Source organism: Rutilus rutilus, assembly GCF_951802725.1.
Source record: "Rutilus rutilus genome assembly, chromosome: 19".
Taxonomy (NCBI): Eukaryota; Metazoa; Chordata; class Actinopteri; order Cypriniformes; family Leuciscidae; genus Rutilus; species Rutilus rutilus.
In genome coordinates, this window is record NC_140232.1 from 33,432,453 (window position 1) to 33,451,813 (window position 19,361).

Consider the following 19,361-nt stretch of genomic DNA (forward strand, 5'->3'; position numbering starts at 1 on the left):
GTGAGTTAGAAGGGAAGAAGACCACTTCTCATGAAAGTGAGTGCAGTCATTTTTTGTTATTTAAAATGAAACAGGTCAATGCAAATACAAACAGTTCAATTATACATACTTCAAGTAAAAAAAATGTTTTAATGGTCTAAGTTTTAGTTCACTATAATAACCCTGACTTGAGGCATGTTAAGGGGGTTAATAAAGTTAACTTTTAATTACTTTTTGTCTAACAATATACAACATGTTACAGGTCTATGTCGGTTTCTCTGCCCTGTGAGAAAATGTGAAATTCTATGAGTCACTTCCATTGAAATTTCACAGAATGTCACATGCCTCTTCTGGCAGCTCAAGCTGTTCAGTAGTGAAAGAGGATGGGTCTGCTTTACATACGACCCAATGGCCTCCAGCCGTGATTGGTCTTTGAGACTCTGACATCAATGACGGATTTCAAATGCGTGGAACCCGGTGGCCAATCAGAGTCCGCCTCCTTCACTCAGTGGGCGTGTCTAAGGACTTTTCTAGACTCTATCAGCGCCGTTACCGGCATTTCAGCGTTTCACCGCCGGCAGGCGAAAGTGTTCTTGTGTTATTTATTTATTTATTGATTGAAGACTTTTACTATTTTGAAGATGTTGTGCCTGTGCCTTTATGTGCCCGTCCATAATTCAGATTCTGTCGAGGTGGACTATTTTGAATCGAATGGATTACCGTCCGAGCTGAAGTCGCTCAAGTCTCTCAGCGTCCTTCTGCCGTCGCAGGAATTCTCCACATACCGAAAATGGAAGAAGGTAAAAATGATCAAACCATATGTACATTCTTTCTAATCTTTCTTTATATATTATTCAATGTAAGCGGACCTTTGAATAAAGTAAAAAGTAGTTGATTTTTTTTCTTTTCTTTTTTTTAAAGAAACTACACATTTTTGACGCATGACGTTTCCGGTGCTCGTTCCTCTTTCTTGCGCGCGCGCGTTTCCGTGGAAATGACCATATTTGGAGTTTCCCCCAGAGCGCTTAAAAGGATAATTCACCCTAAAAAAAAAAAAAAAAAAAAATTCTGTCCTAATTTGCTTTCCCTCAAGTTGTTCAAAACCTGTATGAATTTCTTTCATTTGCAGAACACAAAAGAAGATATTTTAAAGAATGTTGGTAACCAAACAGTTTATGGTCCCCATTGATTTCCATAGTATGAACAAAATTCTTATCAGCATAAAATAAATAATTTCAGCAGATGAAAAAAAATTCAACTTGAGGGCGAGTAAATGATGACAGATTTTTCATTTTTGGGTGAACTATCCCTTTAAAACTATTGACTAATTAAAGTGCATCAATAATGTGTTCAGTGTTATAGCCTCATCAACACCATGGTACTGTAACTTAATAGTTTTATATACAACTTAAAGATTCATACTTTAATGTAGTCGTTTTTTAATTGAAGCCCGTATGGTGCCCCTAGTGGTGCAGTACAGTTTCAATGAGACAATCAGAATTGATAGGTCCATAAATGTATTGATTATGATTGTCTGAGCTGCTGCAATAATCTGGATGAGTGTACAAACATGATTATAATCTCACAAACAGATTTTCTAGAGAACGCATTCAATAATTACAACGACAGGAGACTGAGAGTGTGATCTGATTATGAATTAAAGTTCCCATGTGAGTTAGTAGTTAATAGTGTTTTTTTGTAGCATCAGAGAAAAGCACAGACACCTTTACCTGGGTTTCACAGCCCTTGTATTGTGTCAGGTGTCTTTTAAGCCTGTAACTCATTTGATCTGCATAGTTTCCCGTCTAATAACTAAAGACACTCATTCCCTCTGTTCTAGTTTTCCAGCTGTCGGTATTCACACACTAACCTTACTGATTGTGCAATGATTTGCTGCTGGAATGCATTGGATATTCGCAGTCGCACACACTGATTAGATTTGGTTGCATTAAAAATTGTCATCTTTTCCCCACACAGAAAACATTGAAAACTGAAGAGAAAGAGCACGATGGGCAGCTGGACTTTGAAGAGTTTGTTCACTACCTCCAAGACCACGAGAAAGACCTGAAGCTTGTCTTCAAAAGCCTGGATAGAAAAAAAACTGGTATTATACCTTGTGATGCAATACTTGATTTACAAACTCACATAAAAAAATTTGTGATTTTTAAAATGACTGACATTTCTTTTATTTGTTTCTTGTCAGGTCAAGTGAACGCCAGTGACATTATGAACTCCTTGCGAGATCTTGGTGTCCATATTTCCCTGCAGCAAGCGGAGAAAGTCCTTAATAGGTGAAATATTGTTTGGAATAAAAAAATTGGCAATATTGCCATGTTGACTTTAAAGTCTAATTTACCTTCCTATGTTTAGCTCTCATTATATATATTTTTTGTATTTCAGACACTTACAGTTAGTTTATAACTATATAAATGCATTGACCTCTTGGTCATTTGATCTCTTAATGAGTCAGAGCTTTGTTAGAATTGATCATTTGTTAAATTCATTAAGCGCAGAGCTTGTTTCCAGGTTGTAAACGGTCTCCCTTCTCTCTTGTTTGTCTTTTTCCTCTTGTAGCATGGACAAAAATGGCACAATGACTATCGACTGGAACGAGTGGAAAAAGTATCCCACGCTGCAACCTGCCGAGAACATTCCCGAAATCATCCTGTACTGGAAACACTCGACCGTAAGAGTTTCTCCCTCGCTCAAACTAATGCTAGTCCAAATCCTCCGAATTAAACGACCTGAAAGGCCCGTTTAGTTAAAAAGCGGCTTTGTTCCTGATGACTGGAAAGCGATTAATATGGGGATCTGATTAATATGGGGATCTGATTAATATGTCTGCAGGGAGTTATTCAGGTTTCTTAAAAGGTGTGTATCTGGCTTGAGATTTAAGATTGGTTTAGGACTTAGGCCTTATGATATACGGTTGATGGCGGTCGTAAAGTGACTGTGCCTAAAATATCGACAGGAACACTGTGATCTAGGACAGGCTCCAGTTTAATAGGTGTAACGTTGCAGCTACTAAATCTAAACTAGCCTGTGTCCTGACTGCTAGAGTTCGTGCATAAATCCATCATTACATTTTTGCAAGTCAAATATCAAGAGTACTCAAATGAAACCAAGACTGACTGTCCCTTCCTTACGCAACAAGTCTTGTTGACGTGCACAATTAGCTGTTCAATTTGAGACTTGATCTAGTCGTTTGATTTGTTGAATTTCAGTATCAGTGACCTATTTAATGGCAGCTTAAACTGGACCGCAGCCTTTGTCCTCAAGTTCAGTGCGCAATAATATGGACTCTGATAAAATGTGCGCAAGTTTACGAGGGTTTCTAAAGTCCACAATGGATTTTTCGATCAAATGGCACCTTGGTGCGTCAAAAACGTTTTGTCTGCGTCACTGGTCGGGTCAGAACACACTTGACACACACACTGTTGCTGCCAAGGTCGTTGCACTTTAGTTCTCTTGAAGTAGCATTAATACACAATTCACTGATTTACACACATTGGTTAATTGGTTAACCGTATTGGTGATCTGTTTCTTCCTAGATCTTTGATGTGGGAGAGAACCTGATGGTACCAGATGAGTTCACGTCGGAGGAGCACATGACCGGGATGTGGTGGAGACATCTGGTCGCCGGTGGAGGAGCTGGAGCCGTGTCACGAACCTTCACTGCGCCGCTCGACCGACTCAAAGTCCTCATGCAGGTACGATGATCACGTGACCTGCGTCTTTCTGGGTTCAAGAGAACTAGATTAGTGTTGCATCTTGTGTCCTATATTAAAATCTGTTAAGTTACTCACTCAAGGGCGTAGTCTTTAATGAATCCCAACCTCAGCTTTATCTGTAGACTTGGTTACAGGTTACTAGGTTTTATTTACACAAGCATTTTCCTTCAAATCCCTCCTTCAGACCTCAAGCCCTTAATCAACTAAGTATATGTTAGATAAAGGGCAAGCAAAATGGGAAGAATGTCAAAATAACGAATTATTTGATATAAATCCCTCTTAAATCCAGACGTAACCAGTGTATATACAAGGTGTTTTATAGGCCATACAGACTGAAGAACCACCAAAATGTTAATAATAGGGTTTTTATCAGGGATAAGGCTAACTTATTTTGCAAGATTGGCCCAGAAAAACTGGTTTCATAATTATATGGCCAGAACAATTGGTTTTGTTACCCAAGAGTCATAAGTGTAGTTAATCAGTATCATAAATGTATGTTCCGGGGAACAGAATAATTATTATACAGATTATTCAAGCATCCAATCAGAATCCGAGTGGTCAAGCACACCCTCTGTTTTGCTCTCTGATTGGTCCGATACGAGATACGAGTGGACATTGTCATGACTCTCTGATAGTGAAGATCTGTGTCAGCTTACATCAGCCGTTACTCAATTGGACTTTAATCGTTCAGTTGATTCGGTTTAAAAACTTTCACCTACTTTTTTCGACACACTCAACTTTGCTCCCCCGCTTGTGAGGGTCTAAAATCTTGTGTTTTAATCGAACATGTTCATTCTGATCACTATGTAAGGTGTGATATCATCTGTTATTATTTAGATATAACAGGTTCTAATAAACCTTATTTTCTTGTCTCAGGTACATGGTACTCATGGCAACAACATGTGTCTCATGAGTGGTCTCGCCCAGATGATCAAGGAAGGAGGGATGCGTTCGTTATGGAGGGGCAACGGCATCAACGTCATCAAAATCGCACCTGAATCAGCCCTCAAATTCATGGCTTACGAGCAGGTAATGCATGAGAGCTGATGCACTTCCTTTGTCAGGGATGTAAATGTCCGACTTGAGAAGTATGAAAAAATTGGTGCATGTTTGAAAACAAGGAAACGGGGTTATTCTCAGCAACTAAAATCAAACCAACTTTTTGTGCATCATTAAATGAATGACTTTTCTTTTGTCGACAGATTAAACGGCTGATGGGAAGCAGTCAGGAAACTCTGGGGATCGGGGAACGCTTTGTAGCAGGTTCCCTGGCAGGAGTCATTGCTCAGAGCACCATTTACCCCATGGAGGTGCGTCTCCGAAGCAAAACTGCTCATTATACATACATACACACACGCATGCATGCATGCATACATACACACACACACACATACATACGCATGCATGCATACATACAGTAGTCAACATTTGAAGTGGATCAAAACCTTTCATCAAAGTTATACATGAATTTTTAACAATACCCGTTCTTGTCTTAGTGAACTCTTTTGATCCACTTCAAATGTTTACTACTGCATTTAATTATAGATATATAGATGTTTAGACATAGAAAGAGAGAATATTTTGCTTAAAGTCTGTTTTAGTAGCATTAAGATATTTTGTGCTCTACTTAAATGTCATGGTTGTGTTTCATATGTGCGCTGTTTTGCTTGGTTTTGTTTTCAATTTGTAGTAATCAAACTAGCCAGAGACGCTGGCATGGCATTCCAAACAGTCAGACAAACAACGCTATAATGAAGAAATCTGTAATGCTCTTCTGTTCAGGTTCTCAAAACTCGTCTGGCGTTAAGAAAGACGGGCCAGTACAAGGGCATCTCAGACTGTGCCAAACAGATCCTGAGGGTGGAGGGAATGTCTGCGTTTTACAAAGGCTACGTACCGAACATGCTGGGCATCATCCCGTACGCTGGCATCGACCTGGCAGTCTATGAGGTGAGCAGAGGAACGAACACGTCACAATATTCCTCATTATAATAATTCATACGCAGAATAAAGGGGCGGGGCCTGGTTGAGTTAGTCAGTAGTGTGTTGAAACTGGCAGTTATGGGAAGGGGCGGGACATTTCCCAAACACGCTCAAAGCACTTGACCAATCAGAACACACTGCTCCAGCTGACCAATCAGAGCACAGTGTGCTTTGCAGAAGGCGGGGCTTCATAGAGATGTGAACTAAACGGAGCGTTAATGACAGACTGGGAAGAGAGGAGCTGCGAATATGGGAAAAATAATGAACTTTAAAGCATGAAAACCTGTTCTAGTAAAGTAAAATCAAGACTTAGTAAAGGGCATAATAGGGAGCAATCACTGGAGGTGTCATTTATGAACAGAAAATGCTAATTTTTGTTTCCTAATCTTGCTCTTTATAGACGTTAAAGAACACTTGGCTTCAGCGCTATGGCACGGATAATGCGAATCCGGGTGTGTTAGTGCTTCTGGCGTGTGGTACGGTCTCCAGCACGTGTGGCCAGCTCGCCAGTTACCCACTGGCTCTCGTACGGACACGCATGCAGGCGCAAGGTGAGCTCCAGGGTTTATAAAGTATAAAGTGTTGTTTCTCATGGTCAAGTCACCTTTATTTATATAGCGCTTTTTACAATATAGATTGTTTCAGATCAATAATATTGCTGAATATTAAATGTGGTATTTTTATTCCTGCAGCTGCAGTCGAGGGCTCTTCCCAGGTGTCGATGTCGGGACTCTTCAAGCAGATCATGAAGGCCGAGGGCCCGACGGGTCTCTATCGGGGTCTGACCCCAAACTTCCTGAAGGTCATCCCCGCGGTCAGCATCAGCTACGTAGTGTACGAGCACATCAAGTCGTCGTTAGGAGTGCTGTCGAGATGAGGCTTGTAAAGGCTCGACGCAAGGACTAAATCTCGGGGGGTTTTGAACCTCGAGGTGTGGAGGATCTCATTCTGTGAATGTGAGGGTGGAGGATGACACTGTTAATTAACATCTCGTTATTTATTCAGTTCGAAATCTGTCGGGAAAAAAAGTTCGAAAGCTGAAATCAGGGACCAACGTATTCGATTTCATGTGACCAGTGTGTGTGTTGCGATATATATGTGTAAAAATGCATATATATTCGATTTCGTGTGGTGTGTGTGTGTGTGTGTGTGTGTGTGTAAGTGCCACTGAGAAAGAATCAAGTGCTGTTATGATCCAGTTGGGCAATGCAATCGAATCAACACTACAAACACAGCATTATTTCATGCTGATTGAAGTTGCACTGCCCACTTTCTTAATAATGCTGCTTTATATTGACTAAAGTATCGTATTTATACATCTTTAACCAGATATTTATTTATATTGTGGCATCTGAGAGTTTAATGAATGTGTTCGTTGCACAGAGTCTCTGTTAAAGCCAGTGTTTTTCAGTAGTTAAACTGTTGTCTAATTTAATCCTAATTCTGGTTACTTTAAATCGGCACAGTGATGTTCGCTTTGCCTTAATATAAGAGAATGTCTGGTTGATTTGAAAACAAATGCACTTTAATTGCTTTAGTCAATTGTGAATGTAACAGTGTAACGACTAATCTTGCAACATTGTCAAAGAGTGTGAGCGTTTTGTAATGGGGACCAAATGTTGAAGTAATAAATGCACATGATTTGCTTACTTGCAGTATTGCTTGGGTATTGAAGTTCACGAGTTTCAACATAAATGCACAGGTGTGAGGTGTTTGGAAACCTCCATCCGGAACACTGGAACGGTTTTTGGGAATTGATGATTTGAGTTCATCAGAGTTTCATTGTAATAGTATTTGTTTCAAGCAAAGTGGCTCTTATTTTAGTTTGTTTTAGAGATTTGTTTTCCCTTAAATGTAATTTTATTTTTTCAATAAAAACGTAATATTCATATTATGTTGTCTGTGGTGTTTATCTTAATGTTTACAAATTTTTTACAAGGTTTGTTTAACTACGTTAGTTTTTAACATTGCATTTATTCATTCTAGTACATGTTAATTATGACATTTATTAATGCACTTCATAAGTTATTTAATGGACCAGAGCTGGCATGAAATAACAATTAGAAGTTGTGTTTTTATGAACTGACCTTAATGATTAATAAATAGCATTGTAAAGTGTTTCCAATTTTAAATAACTTACTAATATGTTGCCATAATGTTTATTCATTATTTAAAAAAATACTTTAAATTTAATACATTACATTTAAATTGTGGTAAGCTCATATACTAAATTAAAAGTGTTTTAAAAACATGCTAATTGTCTATTTAAAACAGTAACTGTTCTGATCATTTACTCTGGAAATAAATGTTCCAATATTTCACTGTTAAAGCAATTTAAACTACAACAGTTAATAGGTGTATATAAATTTTATTACATATTTAAGCTAGGCTTTAAAAAAAAAAAAAAAAAAATCTGATGAAATCATGGTTGATAAAGAATCTGACAATGTCCTTCTTACATAATGTGTAAAAGTCAAAATCATAGTTCAACATCTGACTCCTATTTACACAAGATTGCATGTTCAGACCTAGTTATATCTGACCTGGTCTCTGAACTGTTCAGATCATATCTCTGCTTTATCGTGCAACTACAGTACTGAATTAAACTGCAGTGGTCATTTCATGTAGGCCTTTTCTTTGTCCTGATAAGTGTTTGAACACTGACATCTGCAGTTCAAATCTTTACTAGCTCTGGAAACATGCGGGATTGGTATAATTTTCTCCTTAATATCATACAGTCTTTTCCCGTCTCCAAGACATTGGCATTTTAATTGATTTGAATAATCTACAAATTCTTTTATTTATCACTTTAACCCACATTGTTCTAGAGTAATACATATTTAATTGAATTATCAGATAATCTGATTTGAAATCTAGACTTCGAGAAATTACTTTTATTTTGAAATCTAGGCTTCGTAAATGACTTTTATTTTGAAATCTAACCAACCGCTCAAACGCGGAAATGTCAGAACAACAAACCCAGAGAAATAAAAACACACGACCAGCGTTTAGATTTATGAAATTACCTTAGAAACTCTCTGAAATGGGTTGCTTTATGTTGGTGTATTTTATTACAAGAGTACACACAGAACAGTACTTGTTTATTTAACTTAGCCATGGTTTGGGTGTTTTAATATTCTCGTGAGGCAGGATGTTTAACAACATGTTTAAATCAGGCTGTTTCGTGCGAACTGCGCATGTCACTCTGACCTGGCTCACAACCTTAGTGCTGTTTCTGCACAACACAGGTACAAATGCATTACTGTGATTTCAGTGTGTGTGTGTGTGTCTGTGAGAGAGATTGAGAGTGTGTAGTGTGTGTGTGTGTGTGAGAGAGAGAGAGAGAGAGAGAGAGAGAGTGTGTGTGAGAGAGAGAGAGAGAGAGAGTGTGTGTGTGTGTGTGAGAGAGAGAGAGAGAGAGAGAGAGTGTGTGTGTGTGTGTGTGTGTGTGTGTGTGTGTGTGTGTAAATAGCAGTGCAGATCTCAGGAGATGTCAGGAGCGAGGAGACCTGTTACACCCTGTGTGTGTGTGTGTGTGTGTGTGTGTGTGTAAATAACAGTGCTGTTCTGCTGCAGATCTCAGGAGATGTCAGGAGCGAGGAGACCTGTTACACCCTGTGTGTGTGTGTGTGTGTGTGTGTGTGTGTGTGTGTGTAAATAACAGTGCTGTTCTGCTGCAGATCTCAGGAGATGTCAGGAGCGAGGAGACCTGTTACACCCTGTGTGTGTGTGTGTGTGTGTGTAAATAATAGTGCTGTTCTGCTGCAGATCTCAGGAGATGTCAGGAGCGAGGAGACCTGTTACACCCTGTGATGTTCAGCGCATTAGTTCTGCTCTCAGTTCTGCTGTACTTCACCGTGTCGCTGATGGATCCGGGTTTTGTTCTGTCTGACGACGACACGAAGGTAAACAGGAACGTGAAGTCTGTTTTAGAAAACATCTTGCTGGAATAATGACCGTTATGTGGACTCTTTCAGGGAACGTCAGTGGCCAGTGATGAAGAACTGGAGAAGATGATTCCTGAAGAGCAAAGCTCCTTCAAGCAGCGGCGCTGTGGATTCTGCTTCTTACTGGTGCTGATACACACTGACACACACTGACACACACTGATACATTTAGTCATTTAGATACACACTGACACACACTGACACCCACTGACACACACTGACACCCACTGACACACACTGATACACACTGACACATACTGACACTGACACACACTGACACATACTGACACTGACACCCACTTATACACACTGACACCCACTGACACATACTGACACTGATACACACTGACACACACACTGACACACACACTGACAGATCGAGAGAATCACAGTCACGTTTTCGGCCACGCCCACACCGGAAACAATCCAACCGTCTCCATAGACACTATTCACAGCAGTATGGCAAGCCGTTTTAGCTTAAATTGTACCCAGCGTTACTCGTCGTAATTGCATTTTTAAGAATTAAATTAGAGAGCTCTACAAATGAATTTTTACTAGTCATATGTCTCCATTGACTTCCATTCATTTTTAATTATGGAGCTCTATAATTGAATTGTTACTAGTAAAAAAAATAATTAAAGATATGTATAATTGCAGAGCTCTGTAATTGAATTAAAGAGCTCTGCAATTGCATTCTTACTAGTAACAATTCACTTATAGAGCTCCGTAATTAAAAATGAAGTAATGAGACACGTTGCATCAATGTCTCAATCGCCTGTATCCACTTTTGTGTCCTTAAACGCTAGTTTTTTTGGGCTCGACAGCTTATAAAAACTTAGTTCTGGGTGTTTTAGCTTGTTTGCTGAACACTCTGTCACATAGCAGCTTTTAGACATAGTTTTGTCTTTTGTTATAAATGATAAGGAGGCTTCACACAACACAAACTCAATGGAGACGGCTGGATTGTGTGGGCATTGTTTATGTCTCTATACTGTGTGATTGAGTGAGTTTGCATTCAAATGTTTCTCTCTTTACGTGACCCAGCAACCAATGAGGGCCAGGCACTGCAGGAAGTGCCAGCGCTGTGTGAGGCGCTTCGACCATCACTGCCCCTGGATCGACAACTGTGTCGGCGAGAGAAATCACAGGTGGTTCCTGCTGTACCTGTGTGTTCAGTTTGCTGCTGTGTGCTGGGCTCTACAGGCTGCATGGTGAGTGTGTGTGTGTGTGTGTGTGTGTGTGTGTGTGTGTGTGTGTGTGTGTGTGTGTGTGTGTGAGCAGAACATGCATTTGCTGGATTTGTAACTGGATTGAACCGCCAGAGCATTTAGTATGTTAAGATATAGTGTATAAGTGTAAAGATGTTTTAACTCAAAATTACCATGACATATTATAAAAAAAAAAATTCCAAAGTAGACCCACTTTGTGAATTAAACAATGTAATGAGGTCATAATAATGCACAAGTTGCATTATGCATTATTAGAAAAATATACAGAAGAAAAAAATGGTTAAAAAAGTAGAAATAAATAAATAATAACAATGAGAATAAACTAGATTACATTTGATTACAATAAAAAACGATTCAAGTAAATAAATCAATTTAAATGTGATTAAAATAACTTAATTATTTAAATAAATCCAATTTGATTTAAATAAAAAAAGATTGAAATGAATCATGCAATTTTTCAAGAATAGTATGCATTATTAGAAACGTGTAAAAATAATAAAGATTTGATTAAACTAACTAAATACATTTTATTAAAATAAAAATGATTAAAGTAAATCATTTTTTAAGTAAATTAATAAATAAATGTGATTAAAATAATTTAAAATTATTGAAATAAATTAATCCAAAGATTTAAACTAACTAAACACATTTGATTAAAATAAAAAAAATCTAATTTGACTTAAATAAAAACTAACTAAATATATGTGATTAAAATACATTTAAAAAATAATATTTAAACACTGCATTATTAGAAAAATGTACAGAAAAGCAGTTAAAAAATTACAAATAAATAAATTATAAAAATAATAGTAAACGAACTAAATATATTTGATTAAAATAAACAAATTGATTTAAATAAATAAATAAATGATTAAAATACATTTAAAAAATGATAAAAAAATAAAAATTTGATTTAAATAAATAAATTTGATCGAAATAATTAAATAATACATCTAACAGTACAGTACTATAGTAAGTAGAAAAAATACATAATAATGCAACATAATTGGAAAAACTAAATATTTTCCAAATAACATTTTTCACATATTTATAAAAAAAAAATTCACAGTATTAGTGATTTCTTTATACGTGAAAATATATTTTAGGATGGGGGTCGTTCGCATGATAATGATCATATTTGGTGGTCTGTGGCATTTAAAGGTGATGCAGTATATACTGTACAGCGTACAGTAAACCGTGATCCCAGAGGAGCAATGACTCAAACTTTCCCATCATTACACACTGTACTCTACTGATCAGATTCAGATGTTTTATCAGTCAACACCAAGGTGCTGTGAAATACTAATTATTCACAGTCCAGAAGGAAGAGTTACGAGTCAAACCAAAAAATTATTCAGACACCAGATATCATTTTTTTTTTTTTTTACTAGTGTGTGCAGGACACTATAGTTCATTTATAGTGAGGAGAGCAAAATAAAGTAAACTGTGACATATTATACCCAAAAATTCTTCATACAGTGACGAAAAATTTGGGACCAAATATTATCCAGACACTTTGACCTGATCATGTTTTGCTGAAGTGTGTTTTCTTTAATTGCTAATGCTCTTTTTACACACAGACTGAACAGAATTAAGCATTGCTTGGTGATTGGTTGAGCTAAACTGGTATTATCTAATTGTGTAGTTAAATTTAACAGCTGACAGATATTCAACATAATTCATGTGTGAGACAGTCTAACAGAAGGATGGACAAAACCAGCGAAATATCAACTGATTTGATAACTCTGAGTTCTTGTCATATTTTATTACCATTTTCTAAACTATAGTGAATAAACTGTGATAATGTGAGAAATGTTGATGGTGTCTGACTCTGAATACATTTTGGTTTGACTGTGTGTGTGTGTGTGTGTGTGTGTGTGTGTGTGTGTGTGTGTGTGTGTGTGTGTGTGTGTGTATATATATATATATATATATATATATATATATATATAATATTTCACAATATTACTTTTGAACGGTAGTGTATGTGGACTATTTGTGCAAGGTTAGGGTTATAATTTTTAATGTGAGAAATGTTGTCTGAATAAACTTTGGTTTGACTGTATATAATGCATCAGAGCAACTATGACTGACCTGAGGTGTGTGTGTGTCCAGGTCTGGCGTGGTGTTCGCCTCCTCCTGGCAGCAGTGGTTCAGTCGGAACGGGTTCTTGCTCGGGGCGATCGGTGTGACGGGGGTGTTTTCCGTGGTCGTGTTGCTCCTGCTGTGCATTCACCTGTACCTGGCCTCCGCTAACACCACAACATGGGAGTTCATGTCACGCCACCGTATCGCCTACCTCAAACACCGCGACTCTGAGGAGAACCCGTTCGACAGAGGAGTCGTCTGCAACCTGTGGGACTTCTTCTGTGTCTGTGGGACAGTAGCGTGGGAGAGGATCTACAGCAGACACGCCAACGGGACTGTATGACTGATGTTCGTGAGGGAGAAGTGTAGCGGTTTTTAGCTCTTCAACATTGATTGTGTTTTATTAATACTAATGTGAGGTTGTGATTTACTTTATGTAGTAATAAACCTGCAGGGAACATGTACTGTATCTACTTGATGAATGAAGAATCATTATGTGCCACAATTACTGGTTGTTCATTCATGCTAGCAACGTGCTAATTCGTGCTAGCAACATATTAACAATAGCTGCGTCCGAATTCGAGTAGTTCCCTACTATATAGTATGGCAAAAGTGTAGTATATCAGAATACTTAGTATTTGAAAAACAGTAGGCGAAAAGTCCCCGGATGAACTACTACTTCTGGTGAGATTCTGAAGTGCGCATATTATGGACACTTTACTATCCCATGAGGCCACAGGAGAGGATTTATGAATGCTAGTGAAGCGATGTAACTGACGCTGGTGGCTCACATGATAATGACAACATGGCGGATGTGGTATGTCCGGATTACATCCATACTACACACACTCATAGTATGTAGAACATACTTTTCAACGCTTGTGAAGTTCAAATTCAAATGTAGTACCTACTTGGACAGTTCGTGATTTCGGATGTTAAAACATGCTAACAATGCTAATTTATTAGTAACATGCTAATTCATGTAGCAAAATGTTAAATCATGCTAGTAGCAACGTGTTAAAAACATGTTAGCAACATGCTAATTAATGTTAGCAACATGCTAAATTATGCTGGCAGCGTGTTTAAAACATGTTAGCAACGTACTTATTCATGTTAATGTCTAAACACTAGCAATGTGTTAAAACATGCTAGCAAAATGATAAAACATTAACATGTTAATGTTAACAGTGTGTTACAACATACTAGCAAACTTGTTAATTCATGTTAGCAACGTGTTAAAACGTGTTACTAACATGCTGAAACATGTTAGTAACATGCTAAATCATGTTATCAATGTACTCATTCATGCTAACAACATGTTAAAACACTCTAGCGATGTGTTAAAACACTAGCAACATGCTAACTCATGTTAACATGTTGAAAAATGTTAGCAACATGTTAAATCATGCTAGCAGTGTATCAAAACATGTTGGCAACGTACTCGTGCTAGCAACATGTTAAGCAAACTGAAAACATTAAAATGTTAATTCATGTTAGCAATGTGCTAAAACATACTAGCAACAGGCTAATTCATGTTAGAAACATGTTAAATCATGATAGCAATATGTTATAACATGTTAACATACTCATTCATGCTAGCAACACGTTAGAATATATTAGCAAAGTGTTAAAACATGTTAATTCATGCCAGCAACCTGTTAAAATGCCTGTAACATGTTAATTAATTCTAGAAGTGTACTCAAACATGTTAGCAACATGCAAAATAATGCTTGACACACACTAAGACATGCTGATAAAACATGCTAGGATGCTTATAAAGCTTTCAAACTTTGAGACGAGGCTTTGTCAAGTCAGTATAAAAGTTTGTTCCAACGAACTTTACTTTCTAGGTTTCACTGTTTTTATTAAGATGAAGTCAATTTTTTGTTCTTAAAAAAGCCACCTATTTTCTACTCATTTGTTGCATGTTGTACATCTGTGGCATGATTCTTTTCACATAACAAGGGACAGTTTGTATAGTTCTCAAGAGTTTTAATTGCTTTGTGAGATTAATTTTATACGTGACAAAATAAACGTTTGCACACTATGTCTATCGACTCACAAATGAATGATTCTTCTAAGCCAGAAAAAAATGCTTCAGAACAACAATGCCTGAGTTCATTCACCCCCTCATTATTAGGTATAAATTGTGGGTAAATATATATATTTTTAAATCCTCATCCAGTAAATCACAACGACTGGCAAAGTCATGCAAATTCATTGGGGCTAGAAGCCTTTGAAATTTGGAGGGCCTTGAGGTCAAAGGTTAAAAAACAGTTTTGTGGCTTTGTAGTCCATTTCTATCTACACTAGTGTAAAAAACTACACTCCCTAAAATATCACACCATAAAACCGTATAATCTTCAGCTTCTCACTGTATTCATCAGAAAGGTCATGATGTTTTTACTGACATTTTGCCTTTATTTGACATGACAGTGGAGAAGTGATAGAGAGAGAAGTTACAGGACTGAAATATGACCATGAGCACCTAATTATGTGTAATTATATGCACTATATCCTGTGAACTACCCACTTTTAATTAATGCGTTCATATAAATCGAACCCATGACCTTGGCGTTCCTTGTGCCACCCTCTTGTTAAAGCTACAGGAATTAGGGGCCATTAGCATATTTTTAAACAACCAACATTATGTAAACACAGTCATGTGTGTTTATTTGCAGTGTTGTGTTGTCAGAACCATTTTAAATAGATTCGGATGACATGTTATGAGAGCTTCGTTAAAATCCCGCCCTTTTTGTGGCGGTTCCACGCAAAGACCCGCCCCAAGTTGCACCGTCCAATCAGAAGGCAGATCCGGGGACCCACGTCGAGCTCCGCGGGTTGTTCTGGAAAGGGGCGGAGTTCATTTTTCGAGCTCGTGAGGGGCGCGTTCTGTCCGAAAGAGAGCGCGTGAGAATCTGCGTTCGTTCCCTCGCCGTAAGTTTGTGTGTGTGGAGCAGCGCGGGCTCACTCAGTTCTGTTCCTGTCCTATCATAGTCTCCAGAAACCGACTTCAAGGAGGACGATCTTCTACCTCAGCGAGTTTAAAAATCGCTTGATTCTCACTGAAAACTCCTCTCGCCGTGATCAGTGAAATCATGTCTGCTTCAGCGGCTAAAGTCAGTAAAAAGGAACTGAACTCGAACCACGACGGAGGCGACGAGACCTCGGGTAAGAAAGAACGATCGGCGGCCATTTTCACTTTCTCTCCTCTCACCAAAGGGGTTTTATTCGCTATTTTCGCTAGTTTGTTAGCAGCGGCTCGCGTATGACTCGTTTATGTAGACAGTGCGGGGTGCAGTGCTTGTGATTGGCCGTGGGTCTGGTTGGATGTTCTCGGAGGAACGGCTGCAGCCGGTAGCGGAGGCCATGTTTGATTTCTGGCCGTGAGCGAGCTAAGCGCGCCACAAAGCCCCGTTTGAACACTAACAAAAACCGTTATTTTTAAAAATCAAATTCTAAGCGCGGGAGCTTATTTGTGTGACTCGCGAATGGAATTTTCGAAGAAACGCGTGCAGTTGAACAGCGTGAAACATGCGGAACGGAAGCGTCCGCGCGCTGCTTTATTGTTGTTGTGCTTTAGCTTAGCCTAGCCACGTCTCCGCCATGATGTAGCACAGACTAATGGTTGTTTGTGGACTTTAAATGGTGAATGATAATGGAAATGAACGCGAAGCGACTTTACACGCTCATCGAGCGCTCGTGTGATTTTGGACTCGCGTCGGAAGCAGGTGCAGCGCGAGCGATTCCGTGCACATTTAAACCACGCGGCTTCTGCGCGGCTCCCTCTGAGTTCAATGCATCGGATTGTTTTCGCGTCACTGAAAATGTACCGTTATTAATACTTTGGTTTTTAAGAAATTATGCACAGATGTGTTTTTTATTACACTTATTTTTTTTTTTATTAATCTTTACCTAATTATATATTTTTCTTCAACTTTGTTTAGAAAAAGAACAACAAGAAGCCATCGAGCACATTGATGAAGTACAGAATGAAATTGACAGGTATGTTGAGCTCTATTGAATGCATTATCTACGGTTTAACAAATACCGCGGTATAAGTCATTACTCAGTGCGGTAACGTGTGTGAATGGATATAACTAATTTTTTTGTTTGCTTGTTTTTTTCTGATCTTGTCCAGACTTAATGAGCAGGCGAGTGAGGAAATTCTCAAAGTTGAACAGAAATACAACAAACTTCGCCAGCCGTTCTTCCAGAAGAGGTCAGAACTCATCGCCAAAATCCCCAACTTTTGGGTCACAACATTTGTCAACCACCCACAAGGTAAGATCCCGTGCAAACACTGTGGTTTACACTATGTATCCAAGCAGTTTAATGTAATATTGTTTGATTTTTGTAGTCTCAGCTCTTCTTGGGGAGGAGGACGAGGAGGCGCTTCACTATCTGACCAGAGTAGAGGTGACAGAGTTTGAAGACATCAAATCCGGCTACAGAATAGATTTTGTAAGTAGTAAAAAAAAAGTTTTTGTGTGTGTGTGCGGCTTGGAGCTTTTGTTTTCATAACTCATCATTTCTTTGCCGTTTCGTTTTAGTATTTCGATGAAAACATGTATTTCGAGAACAAAGTCCTCTCCAAAGAAATTCACCTGAACGAAAGTGGAGACCCAACCTCAAAGTCAACAGAGATCAAATGGAAACCAGGAAAAGTATGGATGTTTGTTTGTTTAACTCTGCATTCTCTGTCAAATAGTTTTCACAATTCTGAGTTTTTATGTGAAACTTTATCTTCTTTTCGCAGGACCTCACAAGTCGGGCCAGTCAGACACAGAGTAAAGCGGGCAAGAAGAGGCAACATGAAGAGCCTGAGAGTTTCTTCACCTGGTTCACCGATCACGCCGATTCAGGGGCGGACGAGTTGGGCGAAGTCATTAAAGACGACATCTGGCCGAATCCCCTACAGTACTATTTGGTGAGACTGGAACAACAGCCACACACTGATAGAAAAACACAATTATTTTTGCCTAAAACTTTCCGTTCCAGCTGGTTAGATCATTGCGACTGGACGGTTCTTCCGGTTTATGCGGCTGAATGGAAATAATGAGTAAATGATTTGCATTTCAAATCTTAACTTATCTGATCAACTCTGTGCAGGTCCCAGACATGGAGGATGAGGAGGGAGAGGAAGATGAGGAAGACGAGGAAGGCCTGGATGATATTGATGAAGAGGGGGAAGATGATGGAGAGGAAGATGATGATGACGACGGAGAGGTACGTAACCAAACAGATTTTTTTTAAAGTTGAAAAAAAAAAAAAGGTTTGTTGTTCTGTTGAAGTTTAAAAAAAAAATTATATATATAAAATTCTACTTTAAATCCCCCCCCCCCGCTCATTTCTAAGAGTGCCAGAAATGTTCTTGCTTTATTAATATTAAAAGTTTGAAACTGTCTGCAAATATTGAACAAACTACAATCAATCTCTCCCTCTCTCATATATATATATATATATATATATATATATATATATATAAAGAGTTCAGATGCAAAATCCTCTAAGTGCCATCTGAAATTTTCTTCTAGAATGATCATTTTTATCAAGCTTGTATATTTAAATTCAGTAATTTCACTTAAATGGCAATGAAAATTACCTATTAATTGTCATTTAAGGGAAATTATTTAATTTAAATATATGAGCTTGATAAATATGATCATTCTAGAAGAAAAGTAGAATTTTTTATATATATATATGTGTGTGTGTGTGTGTGTGTGTATATATGTATGTATATATGTGAAATCTTATGAAAAGTGCCTCTAATTCATCCATTGTCTTTTGTTTCAGGACGACGACGGCGAGGATGACTGAAGCTGAATTAGAGGAATATTACCCACATTTCCCAGTCCTGTTTCCAAATTGCTTCTTTGGCTTTTTTGTTATTTTTGGGGAGCAAGATGCTTCTTTTTCCTCTTCAGATTGTTTTTTGGTTTTGAGCTCCATCTTTCCTCTATCCTGAACTTGCCATGTTGAAGTCCCAGACTCACAATAAAATGACTGAAAAATATTGCCGACATGGCGCATCTACCATCTCAATTTCCAAATGCATTTCGAGGTAAAAAGCAAAACACTGTAGTTATTGGCTGCACGCCGTCTGGAGTAGACTTGCGAATAGTGTTTTCTGTTTGTTTTTTTTATAAATATATATGTACAAATATGTATTATTTTTCTTCCTGTTAAAGTTTTGTGTGGTTAATTGAACAGAAGCCATGGTGCGCAGTGATCTGCTAGCTCTAGCGTTCTCCACCGTTTTGTTACTTTACTCTTGAAGTACTACTTTTACTCATCAGTAGTTCATCCTCTTGTATCCATGTCAGTTCAGGAGGGCTGAGGAAAGAGGGTATGTGGACACCATCATTGAGTCTTTGATTTTTATCTTGTCTTGTTTTACAGAC

At 38.1% G+C, this 19,361-nt stretch overlaps 3 protein-coding genes across 3 annotated transcripts; all 3 read left to right on the top strand.

Annotated features, from left to right (window-relative positions):
* Positions 1-521: 521 nt before the first annotated feature.
* slc25a25a (solute carrier family 25 member 25a) lies at positions 522-7,585 on the top strand. The gene is made up of 10 exons (XM_084390254.1): positions 522-779; positions 1,957-2,083; positions 2,183-2,270; positions 2,554-2,665; positions 3,531-3,689; positions 4,587-4,739; positions 4,913-5,020; positions 5,493-5,660; positions 6,094-6,244; positions 6,386-7,585. Exons 1-10 carry the CDS (start codon positions 621-623, stop codon positions 6,568-6,570), a joined length of 1,410 nt encoding a protein of 469 aa, XP_084246380.1. The 5' UTR covers positions 522-620; the 3' UTR covers positions 6,571-7,585.
* A 1,029-nt stretch (positions 7,586-8,614) lies between these two features.
* zdhhc12a (zDHHC palmitoyltransferase 12a) lies at positions 8,615-15,008 on the top strand. Its single transcript, XM_084388789.1, has 5 exons — positions 8,615-8,941; positions 9,462-9,598; positions 9,671-9,766; positions 10,685-10,851; positions 12,985-15,008. Exons 1-5 carry the CDS (start codon positions 8,845-8,847, stop codon positions 13,298-13,300), a joined length of 813 nt encoding a protein of 270 aa, XP_084244915.1. The 5' UTR covers positions 8,615-8,844; the 3' UTR covers positions 13,301-15,008.
* Positions 15,009-15,540: 532 nt separating this feature from the next.
* seta (SET nuclear proto-oncogene a) lies at positions 15,541-18,980 on the top strand. The gene is made up of 8 exons (XM_084389246.1): positions 15,541-16,128; positions 16,905-16,962; positions 17,099-17,241; positions 17,318-17,421; positions 17,511-17,624; positions 17,717-17,887; positions 18,070-18,186; positions 18,754-18,980. Exons 1-8 carry the CDS (start codon positions 16,056-16,058, stop codon positions 18,775-18,777), a joined length of 804 nt encoding a protein of 267 aa, XP_084245372.1. The 5' UTR covers positions 15,541-16,055; the 3' UTR covers positions 18,778-18,980.
* The last annotated feature ends 381 nt before the right edge of the window (positions 18,981-19,361 follow it).